This window comes from Colobus angolensis, unplaced genomic scaffold (genome assembly GCF_000951035.1).
Source record: "Colobus angolensis palliatus isolate OR3802 unplaced genomic scaffold, Cang.pa_1.0 Scaffold99, whole genome shotgun sequence".
Taxonomy (NCBI): Eukaryota; Metazoa; Chordata; class Mammalia; order Primates; family Cercopithecidae; genus Colobus; species Colobus angolensis.
Window position 1 is genome coordinate 214,706 of NW_012123931.1, and position 15,482 is coordinate 230,187.

Genomic DNA, 15,482 nt, shown 5'->3' on the forward strand with positions numbered 1-15,482 from the left:
CACCGTGTTAGCCAGGATGGTCTCGATCTCCTGACCTCGTGATCCGCCCGTCTCGGCCTCCCAAAGTGCTGGGATTACAGGCTTGAGCCATCGCGCCCGGCCTATTTTCTGCATTTTCTACCATTTTGTTTTTCTGACCTATTTTCCAGTTTACTGAATCTCTCTTCTGCTAAGTTACTGCTGCGGTTAAACTTATCCATTGAGCTACTAATTTCAGCTGTTGTATTTCTAAATTTTAGAATTTCCATATGGTTCATTTTTATAATTTGCGTTTCTCTACCAGGCTTTCAGTCTTGTCTTTACTTTCCTCGCTTATGTTCAACAGAGTTAACTCTATTATCTTGACCCCTTGTGGTTATGTGTCTATTATTTTCTTCTCTTGTTTTCTATTTGTCTTTGTCTCATGTGGCTTATTTTTAGTGATAGACATTATATATGAAAAAATACAGAACTAATTTGAAGCCTTGGATGATAATCTCCAGAGAGGATTTATATTTGCCCCTGCCAGGGGCTTGGAAATTAGCAACCCAGGATTGCCTCATGCAATCAGGGACTGAGATGATTCAAGCTGGCCTCATTCCCTGTCAGGGCAATTTGCAGTTGGTTCTTCAGGGTCGCAACCTTAGGAGTGGGAGTCTTAGCAGGGCCTCTCCTCGGTGAATGCTGAGCTGCAATGTTTATCTCTCTGTGAGCTCTGTGAGGCTGTGAGTTCTAGCTCAGCTTGTGAACCTCTTCTTTTTCTCTTCTGTAATTGGAAGAAAACCCAAGGGGGGAAAAAAAGATCCTGCTCTCTGGTGTTCGCTTTTCTTAGCCCTGAAATTGTTATGTTTTGTTCACCTTTCTAGTTCTCAGTCAGAAAATTGATCTAAATTACCTAGTCTATCATTATTGGAATGGTTCCTTTATATAGTTCTAGTGAAGTGGAACCCCTTCATGTGTTTCATTGGTTTACCATAACACTGTTCTGTTTGGGCCTGATTTTAACTTCATTTTTATTTGATTTGGTTTTCATTTTGGTTTTGGGTACTAGTTTTATGACTCTTACCCATTATCTGATAATAAATGTACACATTCTTTATAGTATCTTTTAAAATCTTCTAAATAGTATAACATTAAGGATGTTCTTAAAATTAATTAAACTTGCGTATTTGCTTTTTAGGATAACTTTCCATTTGATCCTCCATTTGTTCGAGTGGTGTTACCTGTTCTCTCAGGAGGGTAAGTTTAAGCAATTGCTTAAAAAGAAAATTTTTTTCAGTTAAAATTTTTTTTTATGGAGACGAGGTCTCACTATGTTGTTGTGGCTGGTCTTGAACTCCTGGGCTCAAGTGATCCTCCCACCTTGGCCTCTGAAAGTGCTGGGATTACAGGCGTGAGGCCACTGTGCCTGGCCTGCATTTTTTTTTTTTTTTTTTTAGTGTGCATCAGAATCATTTGGAGAGCTAGTCCCAGGTTTCTCATTCAGTAGGTCTGTGGTAGCTGAGTATTTACATTTTTAAGAAGTTTCCAGGTGAAGATGATACTGTTGTTCTGGGGCCCACACTTAGAACCGTTGGTTATAAAGCATTATATTGTTGAGAGGTAGAGTTTTTAATGATTCATACACACACGTATTTATACATATACACACATACACACACATATATATATATACACACATACTTTTTACCCTAAAAAAGCTAATGTTTTTCAAATGTAAATTGTAATTGAGGGTTTAGAGAATGTTATGATTAAAGAGTGGTCCCCACATGCCTGTGATCCTAATTGGTACTTCTAGGGATAATCATGGGAAATCTCATGGACCTATGGAACTGGCTAATTACTTCTACAGGTAATACTTGCAGTTTAGTAGGGTCAAATGGTAATTATATTGCTTCTTCTTGTGGTTGGAAGTCTTACAGAAGCGGGGGAAAAGATCACAATTTGTTAGGTTATTTATGAAATGTTCAGTAGGCCCTCAAAGTATGAGCAGTTTAACAATTGAGAATTTTCAAACACTCGGCTGACTAATTCTATTATGTGACATAATCTACATTATGGTGATTAAAATCTAAATATATCCAGCCCTTACTTTGATCATTTCTATGGTTGAGATAGTAATAGTTGTATTTAGAGTAAAAATATGAGTGACTACATCAGACTTCAGAACTTTCTCCAGAAGAGCTTTGTTCCTACAGTTATTTTTAGTTATATTTGCTTTACATGCTTATATATGTGTTTTGGGGGGCAAAAATCCTGTTAAGAATCATTTCTTGTAGTCAGAATACATACTGATTGGCTGTTGATACTACAGAATAGTTATTTGGGCATGGTGTCCATCTATAAAGCTCAGAGAAACAAAAAGTATGTGTGTTTTTTTTAACCTTAGTATTACATATGGATATGCTGAGCTCATTTTGAGTTCTGCCACATGGTAAAGCAATATAATTTTTATTTATTTATGTATTTATTTATTGAGACAGGTTCTCTCTTTGTTGCCCAGGCTGGAGTGCAGTGGTGCAGTCATGGCTCACTGCAGTCTCTGCCTCCCGGGCTCAAGATATCCTTCCACCTCAGCCTCCTGAGTAGCTGAGATGCCACCATGCCCAGCTAATTGTTGTATTTTTGGTAGAGATGAGGTTTTGCCATATTGCTCAGGCTGGTCTTGAACTCCTGGGCTGAAGCCATCTACCCACCTCAGCCTTGCAAAGTACTAGGATTACAAGTCTAAGCCACTGTGCCTGGCCCAATATTGTTTTTTAAAATTATTTTATTATTTTTGTTCTTTTTTGTTTTTAATTTTTTCTTTAAATTTTATGTATTTCATTGTTTAAGAGTTTACGTACCTGACACCTCCAACCTAATCTTTGCCATAGCTCCCAAAATGTTAAGCGCTAATACAGTTTTTTTTTTTTTTTTTTCTTTTTTTGAGACGGAGTCTTGCTGTCACCAGGCTGGAAAGCAGTGACGTGATCTCAGCTCACTGCAACCTCTGCCTTGCTGGGTTCAAGCAATTCTCCTGCCTCAGCCTCCCAAGTAGCTAGGACTACAGGCATGTGCCACCATGCCCAACTAATTTTTGTATTTTTAGTGGAGATGGGGTTTCACCATGTTGGTCAGGATGGTCTCGATCTCTTGACCTCGTGGTCCGCCCACCTCAGCCTCCCAAAGTGCTGGGATTATAGGCGTGAGCTACCACCGTACCCAGCCTAGTGGTTTGTTAATAGATGTTTGTTTTGAGGGGATTGCAAAGTTTTGGGGAAACCAGGTTCAAAATGTCTTTTACCAAAGGACTTCTTGGAGGCTTAATGCTGTTTTCTATTTTTCCCAAAATTGTTTAATAATTTACACGATAGCATCTCAGAGGATGGTGTCCTCTGGCTTACTCTCTGGGAAATGCTGTTCTGTTGGAAATCCAGAGTTCTGAGTGATTCCCATGTGTTTGCTGCTGCAGAGCAGGAGATGCTGAAGGGATTCCTTTGTGAGCAGATATTAGAGGTCTCCTTTTGACAGGTTGTTACAAAGTTGATCACAAATACACTATTACAGTGAGTGGAAGTCCCAGGTTGGGTGTGAAACAGAGTTGTTTAGAATTGTGTACAGCTTTATTTTGTTACTGTTAAAGCTTCCGTAGACTGTTTTTGGATCAGGCAATAAAATTGCTGTAAAAAGTACTTCTCTTGTCATAAAACCTAATGATAAGTTTCGGAAGTTGAATGTTAGGTAACCCAGCCAAGTATTTACATATACAAAATAAACATGAGACTGAAAAATAGTAAATTTTTAACTTTTCTCTTGCTCGCAACACCAGCCTTTTACTAGCCACCAAGTCATAGTTCTTACGTTTTTCATAGTTTAATGTTAAAATACCTTTAACGAAGCCTTTACTGATTGGGGAGAAACGACATAACTATTGTGCTTTAGTTTTTTTGTTTTTTTTGTTTTTTGAGACAGAGTCTCACTCTGTTGCCCAGGCTGGAGTGCAGTGGCGCAATCTTGGCTCACTGCAACCTACACCTCCTGGGTTCAAGCCATTCTCCTGCCTCAGCCTCCTGAATAGCTGGAACTACAGGCATGTGCCACCATGCCCAGCTAATTTTTGTATTTGTAGTAGAGATAGGGTTTCACCATGTTGACCAGCCTGGTCTCAAACTCCTGGCCTCAAGTGATCCATCCACCTGGGCCTCCCAAAGTGCTGGATTATGGCATGAGCCACCGTGCCCAGCCAACTATTGTGCTTTAGTTTTATGTGCTTGTTTATAAAATTGTGTATGTTTACTCAGTATTCCCATAAGCATGGGAAAAGGAAGACAGGTCATTTTTTGTTCAAAATCTTAGAGAAAAAAAATGATCAAGGAAAAGATTTGGAAGCAATTTGCAAATTCAGAATAAATATATAAAAACATTTTTATCAGCCAGATGCGATGGCTCACGCCTGTATTCCCAGCGCTTTTGGAGGCCAAGGCAGGTGGATCATCTGAGTCAGGAGTTTGAGACCAGCCTGGCCAACACGGCAAAACCCCCTCTCTACTGAAAATACAAAAATTAGCTGGGCGTGGTGGTGGGTGCCTGTAATCCTAGCTAGTCGGGAAGCTGAGGCAGGAGAATCGCTTGAACCCAGGAGGTGGAGGTTGCAGTGAGCCGAGATTGCCCCATTGCAGTCCAGCCTGGGCAACAGGGCGAGATTCCGTCTCAAAAAATTTTTTATCAGAACATTTTAAAATGTGATTATAAAATTGACCAGTATAGCTTTTCAACATTTTATTGTAAGAATTCCAAGAATTTAAGTTTATGACCTTAGTTTACCACCTAGAATAGAGACAAATACGTGAAGTTATGAATAATGCCATTTTCAATTTTAAAATCTGTTACGTAGTTTCTTAATTGATTCTTTTTTGCCACGGTGTTATTGTTCTCATTATTCAAATGAATAATTTGAATAATAAGTCAGCTTGTGACCTACTCAAATAAATATTCTGATTCCTAATAAAGTGTTTTTCATTATACCAAATGCCAACTGTGTAAGAGGGGATTAAAAGTACTAAGTACTCCATTGATTATCAAATGCTAACTATGGACTTAATTTATCAGAGGTTTAAAGCAGCAATGAGTTGCTCTGGCAACAGTGACCTGAAGACTTCATGAAGTAGGTGGGATCCCGGTTAGGCAGTGAAATGTGAGTGGGGTTTGGTCAGCTGGTGGAGGTTGAAGGAAAATGATTTACATAGGTGAAAAATAAACACAATCAGGTATCTAGGAAAGAGAATGAGATACTCAAAAGTATACCAGACCAGTTTGAGCTATAACACAAGGAGGGTAGGACTTATGTAGAAGAGTTGTAGGAAATAGTGCTGATGTACTATCTTGTACTTAAACAGTTCTGTGGACTGGTGACAGACCTTTTTTTTCCCTCTGCGAAGTAAACTATCACCCTGGCTATTCATCTTTCTGTATAACTGGTTGAGAAATGGGAGTAACAGTAAAGAAACTATTGTAAAGTAAATCTGGTGACAGCAGAAGAGAATATGAGACATGTTGTGCTCACAGAGCCTAGAAGAGTGTGATAGTAGTTGAGGACCACGCTGTTGTCTTTTTTTTTTTTTTTTTTTTTTTTTGAGGTGGAGTCTCGCTCTGTCTCCTGGACTGGAGTGCAGTGGCCAGATCTCAGCTCACTGCAAGCTCCGCCTCCCGGGTTTACGCCATTCTCCTGCCTCAGCCTCCCGAGTAGCTGGGACTACAGGCGCCCGCCACCTCGCCCGGCTGGTTTTTGTATTTTTAGTAGAGACGGGGTTTCACTGTGTTAGCCAGGATGGTCTCGATCTCCTGACCTCGTGATCCGCCCGTCTCGGCCTCCCAAAGTGCTGGGATTACAGGCTTGAGCCACCGTGCCCGGCCGACGCTGTTGTCTTAAGAGTGAAGTGAGGAGAACCTACATTGGTTTGGTAGTCATTGGAGTGGAAGGAGGAATGAAATGTGAAAGCTCATTGGAGGCAAAATCAAAATGGCTTGGTCTTCATAGTGAACTATTAAGTGAAGAGGAGGAATTATTTGCTGACTTGGGAAGAAGTAAAAGCTTGCCATTTCAGTCAGGGTAAAGCTTAAGCATTGTGTGATTCCAGATAGATTATTGAGCAGTTTTCTATGTATTTCATATCCCACATCTTCTAGTTATGACCCTATTTCTTTATTTCTTGACATAGCCAAATATTTTTTAAACTAACAGCTTTATTGTGATACAGTTTATATATTATAAAACTCACCCTTTGAAGTGTACAATTCAGTGGTTTTTAGTATATTCAGAGTTGTGCAGCCATTACTACTACCTAGTTTCAGAACATTTTCATTACTTCAAAAATAAACCCTGTACTGATAGGCAGTCACTCCCTATACCCGTCTCCCCCACCATTGATTCTGGCAACCTCTCATCTAATTTTTATCTCTGTAGATTTGCCTTTCCTGGACATTTCATATAAATAGAATCATACAAAATATGGCTTTTTGTGACTCGTGGTTTTTATAGTGATTTTTAAGTGAAATATCCGAAGAGGCTAAACTTAGGATAGTGTTTGCTGTACAACTTTGGCAACTGAACTTTTCTAAAGTTGAAAATACTGTATTACTGTGTCCATACATATGGCATGTTATCCTTAGATGACCCTTACTTAGATCATTAATGTTTTTTTCCCTAGTATTCTTGAACTGTCTCAGTATTCAGGAGGAACCCTTTGGAGGCAAAGAGCAGTAAGAATTTGGAACACATGTTGACAAAAGGAATGTCATTTAATACAGAAGTAGAATCGGCCACTTTTAAATGTCGATGCTGCTGAAAGTATATATTAAGGAAAAGTTTAGTTATCTTACTTTTTGTGTAGGTACTAGAACTGCTCGTCTTGTGTTCAACAAACATTTGTGTAGGTATTACGTACTTGTACAAGTGCACTTTCTTTTGACCTGAAAATCCAAAAACTCCCTTTCTTCCCACCTCCTAAGACTCTGCATCCTCGAAGGAAGAGTGGGGTATCTTAAAGGAAAGGTGGTTGTGGTTGGATAATAGGTAAAATGTCTACTGTGTACTTCCTTTTCCCGAAACAAGTTCCTGTCTACCATCAGCATTTCCAAAATTTGAAGATCATGTGTGGTGTTAACTCATGAACGGATTATTAAGCTTTGAGCAATTGTGGAACCAAAATCTAAATGAGTACCTGGATCTTCTAATTCTGTTAAATCAGTGAGTGCACATTACGTACAATACTCTTTTAGCCCAGTAGGAGAGTTAAAGAGTGGAAGATAGATTTCTATGTTTCAGAAATAGAATACACAAAGAAAAAAAAGTTAATCCCATGAGTCTTCTGAATTTAAGTTTTTGGAGAGTTTTTCTTTTAGGTTTTTTTCCCTTCCATTAATTTTTCACTTTGAAAGGTTCCAGGGTTTGGGCAAAGCAAGTGGGGAGAGACACTTGCTTGGATTCTCCAGGATGGGGAGTTGAAGAGGACTTCTTTCCCTAATTTTATTATTAAATATTGTCACTATAACAATTATTAATGTTAGTGGTCTACAGTAAAAGTTTTTAGATGCCTTCTCTGCAAAGTAATTTGGTTAGTCGACACAAGGATGCCTTTGGTTAGCTGGAGTGGAAGATATGCAGGGTAGAGTGGTCTTGGCAAGTCTTCTGGGGGGAAATACAGCATTTGGAAGGGTAGGAAGCAGAAGGAATTTCAAACAAGGGAAAGGCGTGGGCAGAGCCCCAGAGGACAGAACAATTTGTAGTGGACTTGGTGTCCACATAGACCTAATCAGTGGTCTTAGCTTTTGTGTTTTCAAAATTACCACAGTTTTTGTTCTAAAACTATCATTCCCTTGATTTTTTAGGCATGATATTTATGCATTTTGAAATTTAACATTAAAGGAGAAATGAAATTTTGTTTGAGAAAGATAAAGGTTAAAAAATCATTACCTAAATAATGATTTTCTAATGGGAGATTTGGTACATCTCCAGAAGTTATCTTTGGTTCAGAGAATAGTCTTCAGGCCTAGAAAGAGCTTAAGGAATTCCAGAGAGGAGCTCCATGGTCAGAACCATTTGATTCTCACAATAGAATGGGTAAAAACAGTTTGAACCATAAAGCCATGCAGATGTTCACAGCATGGATAGGATAAGGTCAGTGTCACTGTCAGGGGAAAAACTCTTGGCTGTAACATCATGGTAGAGTTTCAGATGTAAAGAACACGCGAATGCCATTTAAGGAAACTGGTTCTTCTGCCCCTATTCTTTGGAATATTTAGGGCTAAGTTCTTAGTTACTGATACCATACAAATCTGAAAGTATTATGTTCTAAGAACCATTAGAAAAAATTGACTAGAATTTCAGAGGGATTATATTAGCGTGATAACATTAGAATTTTTAAGTTACCCATAGTCCTATATCCCTAACAACTGTTTTCATGTTTGCATGTTATTTTCTCATCTTGTATGCATATTTTCTTGGTAATGGCACTTAGAAATTGTTTAAGGAGGAATAATTTTCGAGAATTTTGTATGACTCCTTTTTTCTTTTTAAGGTATGTATTGGGTGGAGGAGCATTATGTATGGAACTTCTCACAAAACAGGTGACTTTTTTCTTACGGTACTCCATTTTCACCCACAATTTAGTGTTTTGATCATGTAAATTAGATTGTAAGTAGAAAATTCTTTAATAGCTCCTACTTTTAAAGAAATTTTAGTTTATTTTTAAAATAGCTTCTACTTTCAAGAATGAAAAGGTAAACCAATAAAATGACATTGTGCCTGCTGCTGAATCTATGCTAGGATAGGCATTAAGAGTGACCTTTATTTAAGGTTCTAATTTGCTCATGTTGGGCTCTTAGAACATTGGTTTGCTGTTTTTTTTTTTTGGTGACATTCTGGAAATGTTCCAATTTTACTTTTTCCCCTTGACTATAGACTTTTTAACACCTATTTGCTGCTGTTGAGTTACATACCATTTTGTTAGGCCTTCCCAAGTGGGAATGAGAAATACTGCTGTATTTTAGAGATATTTTGTTCTTCTTGTAGGGCTGGAGCAGTGCCTACTCAATAGAATCAGTCATCATGCAAATAAATGCCACCTTAGTCAAAGGTAAAGCCAGAGTGCAGTTTGGAGCAAATAAGGTACTTTTGTTAAGAATTTTACATAAACCATAAGATATATTTTATATTTATGAGCTTTCTTCCTGTCTTGACTTAATTCTTTTTTGAGATAGTTTCATTTTCATTTGGTTTGTTTTCTTCTTGTTACAAAAGTGATCTATAGAAAATAAGGAATTATAAGAAAATTAAAGATACTAATTGATAATCACTTAATGATTTAGTATCTGTTCTTTTAGTCTTTGTTACATTTGCTGTAGATAAACATGTCTACAGTTGTAAACTTATTGGTATGTATACTGTAGTAATGAAAAATTATATGTACTTTAAAGTTTTAAAAAAATTGAGTTCATGTTATAGAACTAATTTCTGGTAAGCTTTTATGTGCTAGGCTCTAGTCTTTTCATTTATTTATTTTTACTTTTTTTTCTCTGTGCCTATTCTTACCAAGTTTTTTTTTTTAATCTTTTACTTTTTATTAACTCTTTCAATCCTCTTAATAACTTAAAAAGTAGATGCTATTATTATCTGCATTTTGTAGATGAGGTAACTGAAGCATACAGAAGTTAGTTAGACAACTTGTCTGAGGTGACAAGTGACAGAGAAAGGATTGGAGCCAGACAGTCTGGCTGCCCTAGGCCCAACCAAGGGGAGCTGAGAGCAAGCCATGGGACATAAGGATGTTGTTCAGGCTGGTTTTCTTTTCAGTTAACATGAAACATAGGCTGTAACATGAATTTTAGGACATAAGTGAGACAGCCTTCCAAAACCAGAGGTTTGTTACCATGACTTTTAATAAGAATTTGTGGTTTAAAGGCAAGATGGTGCTCTCAGAAGCTTCCATTCACTATGGAGGGAATGGTAGTTAAGTTAAATAGTGAAATCCTGGAGCACACAGTCTTTAGGGCAGCTTCTGACCTATTTCTATGGTCAGTGAAAGGCATCTGTCTTTCTGCTGCCCATAACCTCCACTTATTCTCACATAGAATCCCCTAGACTGTGATCACATTCAGATGAGAGATCTGTTTTGTTTTTTCCAGGGTAGGAGAAAGTGAGTCACTACCTATACTAAGCAGTCTAGTCTCCTGTGTATAAATGAGCAAGGTTGGGGAGCCAAATCTCTTGGAGAATCTCAGTATTATGCAAGATGGTAAAGTGGTCTCATGTTAGTTGCATCCACAGCTCTCATCAGAAGCAGACACAGATACTTTTTGTAGGAAAGCATCTCTAATTTAAGCCTGTAGGATTCCCAAAGATTAAAAGAATTCACTCCAATCATAGCATTCAGGTAGTCAATCCAACATATTTGAGAATTGTCAGAAATAATAAGTAATAGATATGTTTCCCAAAGACGGTAAGTTTTGGAATTACCAGATACAAAACACATACTTCAGATATTAGAATTGTGAGAAAATAGTTACATGTGAAATCTAAAATAAAGAAAAAAAGATGGAATCATAAAATTGAGCAAGCAGTAAGACCGCCAGGAATGATGAGGAAGACCTGAAAAGAATATGGATGAAATAGAACTTATAGAAATAAAAAATATAGATGGGTATGGTGGCTCACGCCTGTAATCCCAGCACTTTGGGAGGCCGAGGCAGGAGGATGGCTTGAGCCCAGGAGTTGGAGACCAGCCTGGGCAACGTGGTGAGAACGCGTCTGTACAAAAAATACCCCCCTCCACCCTAAAAAACAATTAACTGGGTATGGGGTACCTGTCTATAGTCTCAGCTACTCAGGAGGCTGAGGTGGGAAGATCACTTGAGCCCAGGAGGCCGAGGCTGCACTGAGGCATGTTCACGCCACTGCACTCCAGCCTGGATGACAGTGAGACTGTGTCTCAAAATAAAGCAAAATGTAATTGTTGAAATAAGAAACTCAGTAGATTAAATACCAGAAGAGAATTAATTGATTAGATGATTATCTCAAAAAAATAAGTTCGAATGTTACACAGAGAGACATGAGGATAGATGATAGGGCAGAAGTTGGTGGGGTTGGTGGGGAGAGATCAGAGTGAGGTCTAAAATATGTCTTAGTGGAATCCCAGGAGGAGATACTAGAATTATACTAGAAAGTGAGAGAAATAGAAGTTCTAAAGGTGATAGAAGCAAGTCTACAGAAATCAGTCATAACAAATGTAAGTGGACTAAAGTTACCAGTTAGATTAAATTAATAAAATCCAGCTGTTTTAATCTTTATATTTAAAATATAAAGGTACAAAAAGGTTGAAAATTTTTATAAAAGAGAGTGATAAAGATATGCCAGTATACATTAACCAAAAACAAATGATGTAGCTTTAGTATCAAACAAAATAGGATTCTGGAACAGAAAGCATTAGTAACAATTTGATGATAAGTCTGTTAATTAGGAGGATGTAGCAATTTTCGTATTTTATGTACCTATCAAAATAGCCTCAAAATACCCAGGAAAAACTGATAAAACCACAGGGAGAAGTTGACAAGTCCACTATCATAGTTGGAGATTTCAACATACCCTGCATACTACTAGTCAGATAAACAGAATGCCCATATGTAGATTTGAATAACCAGTGAACAGGCATGGTATAATGGACATAGACCTTTGTACCTAATAATTAGATATAGATTGTTCTCGAGTATTTATGGACTATGGGAGAAAAATTAATTATAAATCCATAAAATCAGAAGATTTAAAAACAGTTGGTACCATACACACCATATCATTTAAATATGAAGCAGTTAAGGTTAGAAGGCAATAATGAAGAGATTAACAAAAAGCTATGTGAATTTGGAAATTAAACACAGTTGTAAATCATGGTTTTAAAAAGTAAAATGAAATTTTAAAATGCTTAGAATTGAACCATAATTAAAATACTAGAATTCTATCTATTCCTCTCTCCCCTCTTCTCCCTCCCTCTTCCTATCTGGAACATTCAAGAAACTAATCTTTTTCAATGCACACCTCAAATACTGAAAAACAGAAAAGGACAGATGTCATTCCCTGATCTTAGTTACATCTATAAGTTAATAATAAAACCAGAAAACAGGTATTTCTTTCTGGAATTTTATAACTCATGCAAACAGCCCTTAGGTCAAACAGGGCTTCAAAATTAAAACTGCAGAATATCTACAGAATAGCAATAATGCAATCATTACTTATCAGAGACTAAAGGAGAGCTCAGAGGAATGTTTATTGCCAAATCCTTATGCCATTAAGAAAAGAGTGAAAATGGATCAAGCCTCTAACTGATTGCTAGACAGGACAATGAAAAACCCCGAAGGAGGCCAGGGACGGTGACTCACTCCTGTAATCTAGCACTTTGGTAGGCTGAGACGAGTGGATGACCTGAGCTCAGGAGTTCAAGACCACCCTGAGGAACATGGTGAAACCCATCTCTGCCAAAAAAACAAAACACGAAAATTAGCTGGGTGTGGTGGCGGATGCCTGTAATCCCAGCTGCTTGGGAGGCTGAGGCAGGAGAATTGCTTGAACCTGGGAGATGGAAGTTGCAGTGAGCTGAGATCCAGCCACTGCACTCTAGTTCTGTCTCTTAAAAGAACCTGAAGGAAAGCAGAATGGGGAAATTATTAAAGATATACAAGCAGAAATCAGTGAGTTAGAAGAATAGGAAGGGCTAGACCCACAGTACAGTAAAGCCTCTGCAGAAACATTTGTTTAAACTGGGCGTTTGAGTACCTTGCTACTGATATTGAGACTGGGGAAGGCCAACATTCTTATTTTCTCCTTGTGTTTTGGGTGGTGGGCAGTAGGGTTGGAAAGTGACTACTTCACAGTCATTTGGGAATTTCAGGGTATATATATTTTTTATGTACAGTTTGTTTCTGAATCTTATTTTTGTCCTTTTTGTGAAAATACTAAAAAAACCACTTTTTCATTAATGTTAAGAAAAACGTGTTACTATACATTTTATGTTTAGTTTATTAGGTGCATTATGGCAGGGCTGTACTATTTTATTTGTGTGTGTGTGTGTTTTGTTTGTTTTGAGACGGAGTTTCGCTCTCGTTGCCCAGGCTGGAGTGCAATGGTGTGATCTCGGACTCACTGCAACCTCTGCCTCCCGGGTTCAAGCGATTCTCCTGCCTCAGCCTCCCAAGTAGCTGAGATTACAGTTGTGCGCCACCATGTCCGGCTAATATGGTATTTTTAGTAGAGATGGGGTTTCTCCGTGTTGATCAGGCTGGTCTCGAGCTCCCGACCTCAGGTGATCCAACTGCCTCAGCCTCCCAAAGTGTTGGTATTACAGATGTGAGCCACCGTGCCGGCTGGCTTTACTATTTTAAAGAGCTCTAGATGTTGAAAAAGACTACCCTGTAGAAAAATAGGAAAAGTTCTTCCATAAATTTAGCATGTTAAAAAAAAATAGGAAAAGGGTATAAAAAGTCTGTTTACAGGAATAGAAATAAATGGTTCATGAACATATTGGAGACATGCTCAGTCTCACTCAGTAATAGAAATACAAATTAAAGCCGGGCGTGGTGGCTCACGCCTGTAATCCCAGCACTTTGGGAGGCCGAGGCGGGCGGATCACAGGGTCAGGAGATCGAGACCACGGTGAAACCCCGTCTCTACCAAAAATACAAAAAACTAGCTGGGCGTGGTGGCGGGCGCCTGTAGTACCAGCTACTCAGGAGGCTGAGGCAGGAGAATGGCATAAACCTGGGAGGTGAAGCTTGCAGTGAGCCGAGATCGCGCCACTGCACTCCAGCCTGGGCGACAGAGTGAGACTCTGTCTCAAAAAAAAAAAAAAAGAAATACAAATTAAAACTGTACTGGGAGTCCATCTAGTATATTGTCAGAAATCTGCAAATATTTGAAGCACTGCACTGGTGAGGCTGCATCAAGGCGCTCTTACAGATGGCTGGTGGGCAGACACATTTGTGCAGTTATGTAGAGGGCAATTTAGCACTATCTCAAAATTACTAAGGCATGTATAACTTTTGACCCAGGAGCTCTACTGTAGGACATTTTTACCAGTACTCAGTAGATATACATACAAGGTTGCTCGTGGCAACATTATAACAGCAAAATACTGACAACCTGATGTCCACCAATAGGGCACTGATTAAATATTTGAATATGCATGTAATAGAAATACTTCAGTGTTTAACACAGGTATGTTCTGTACTGATTTGGAACATTCTCCAGGATATGCTAGATGAGAAAAGGGGCAGACCAGTGTCTGTAGCATGCAACTGTTAGTGAAGGAAAGCCGGGGACAATGGCTAATAACAGTGGGCTGTACAGGAATATTTTTGTATAATCTTAAAGAAGGACATAAAAGAAATTAGTAATAGTGGTTAACTTGTGTGGAGGAAGGGGGTTGAATGGGAGGAAACTGGGTGTTTAGGGTACAAGTAGGAGGGAGAGTTTCACTTAGGATGTAGACATTTTTGAGTCTTGTGCTGTGTGAATTTATTATGCAAAAAATTCTGCGACATAATATAGTGGATAGATGGGTACCACTATGGAGAGTGTTCTGGTATATTAATTCGAAGTGAAAATATAGGTTGGTTGTATGGTGACAAAATTAATCCTAGATTTGGCTCCTTAAAAAGATTGTATATTTTTATCAAAAGAGGGCTCCTTTAGTAAGACAGGTGCCAATTATGGGCATTCTTTAGATTTCTAACTTAAAATGTCATTCATATGTATAGTCGTGGAAGCTTAATATTTTCTTATCTGAAAGTAACATTTTGTAGTTATTTTTAAAATAGAAGCTACATGAAGAGCGTTTGAGTTTTATTAAAATCCAGATATAATCCTTTAACTTGATTCAGCAATATGGAGACAGACTCTAGAACCAGAAAGCTTTGTACTTGTCCAATGGTAGGAAGACTTATAAAAATGAACTTGTGAGGCTTGTTGATTTTTATTGGGGTACAATTTTGGTTTTGTTATTTTTATAAAATTGTAGAGAATAATGAACTTGAGAAATGAGGCTATTAAGTTAAAATTGTTTTTGAAATGGAGAGTCAGTTTCCTGTGTTCTTTTAAGCACAGTGTGATGCATTCATAAATTTATTGTAATAATTTTCACCTAATTACACTTTTGATTTAAAATGTGTAATTCTCTTTCAGAATCAATATAATCTAGCAAGAGCCCAACAATCCTATAATTCCATTGTACAGATACATGAGAAAAATGGTATGTTTAATTCAATAAGTGTTTATTGCCATTTAAGAAGTTTTAGATAATGTATTAATATTTACCGTTTTATTTTTCTGTTTTTGCTTTAGTTTCTTAAAGTACTGTTACCATAGTGAAAAAAACTTGTGCTGCATACAAAAATCTTTATTATTTTATTTTATATTTTATTTATTTTATTTTATTTTATTTTAGTTTAGTTTAGTTTAGTTTCTTGAGATGGAGTCTCAT

At 37.8% G+C, this 15,482-nt stretch overlaps 1 protein-coding gene across 3 annotated transcripts in view; it reads left to right on the forward strand.

The window, feature by feature from the left end:
- The window catches only part of UBE2Q2 (ubiquitin-conjugating enzyme E2Q family member 2), a 60,455-nt gene that overhangs the window by 40,887 nt on the left and 4,086 nt on the right, over positions 1-15,482 (forward strand). For all 3 annotated transcript variants that reach the window (XM_011932815.1, XM_011932817.1, XM_011932816.1), the window contains 4 exons: positions 1,160-1,218; positions 8,538-8,586; positions 9,032-9,127; positions 15,185-15,251. In XM_011932815.1, the coding sequence (XP_011788205.1) occupies positions 1,160-1,218; positions 8,538-8,586; positions 9,032-9,127; positions 15,185-15,251 (271 nt within the window). The remainder of the gene's footprint in view (positions 1-1,159; positions 1,219-8,537; positions 8,587-9,031; positions 9,128-15,184; positions 15,252-15,482) is intronic.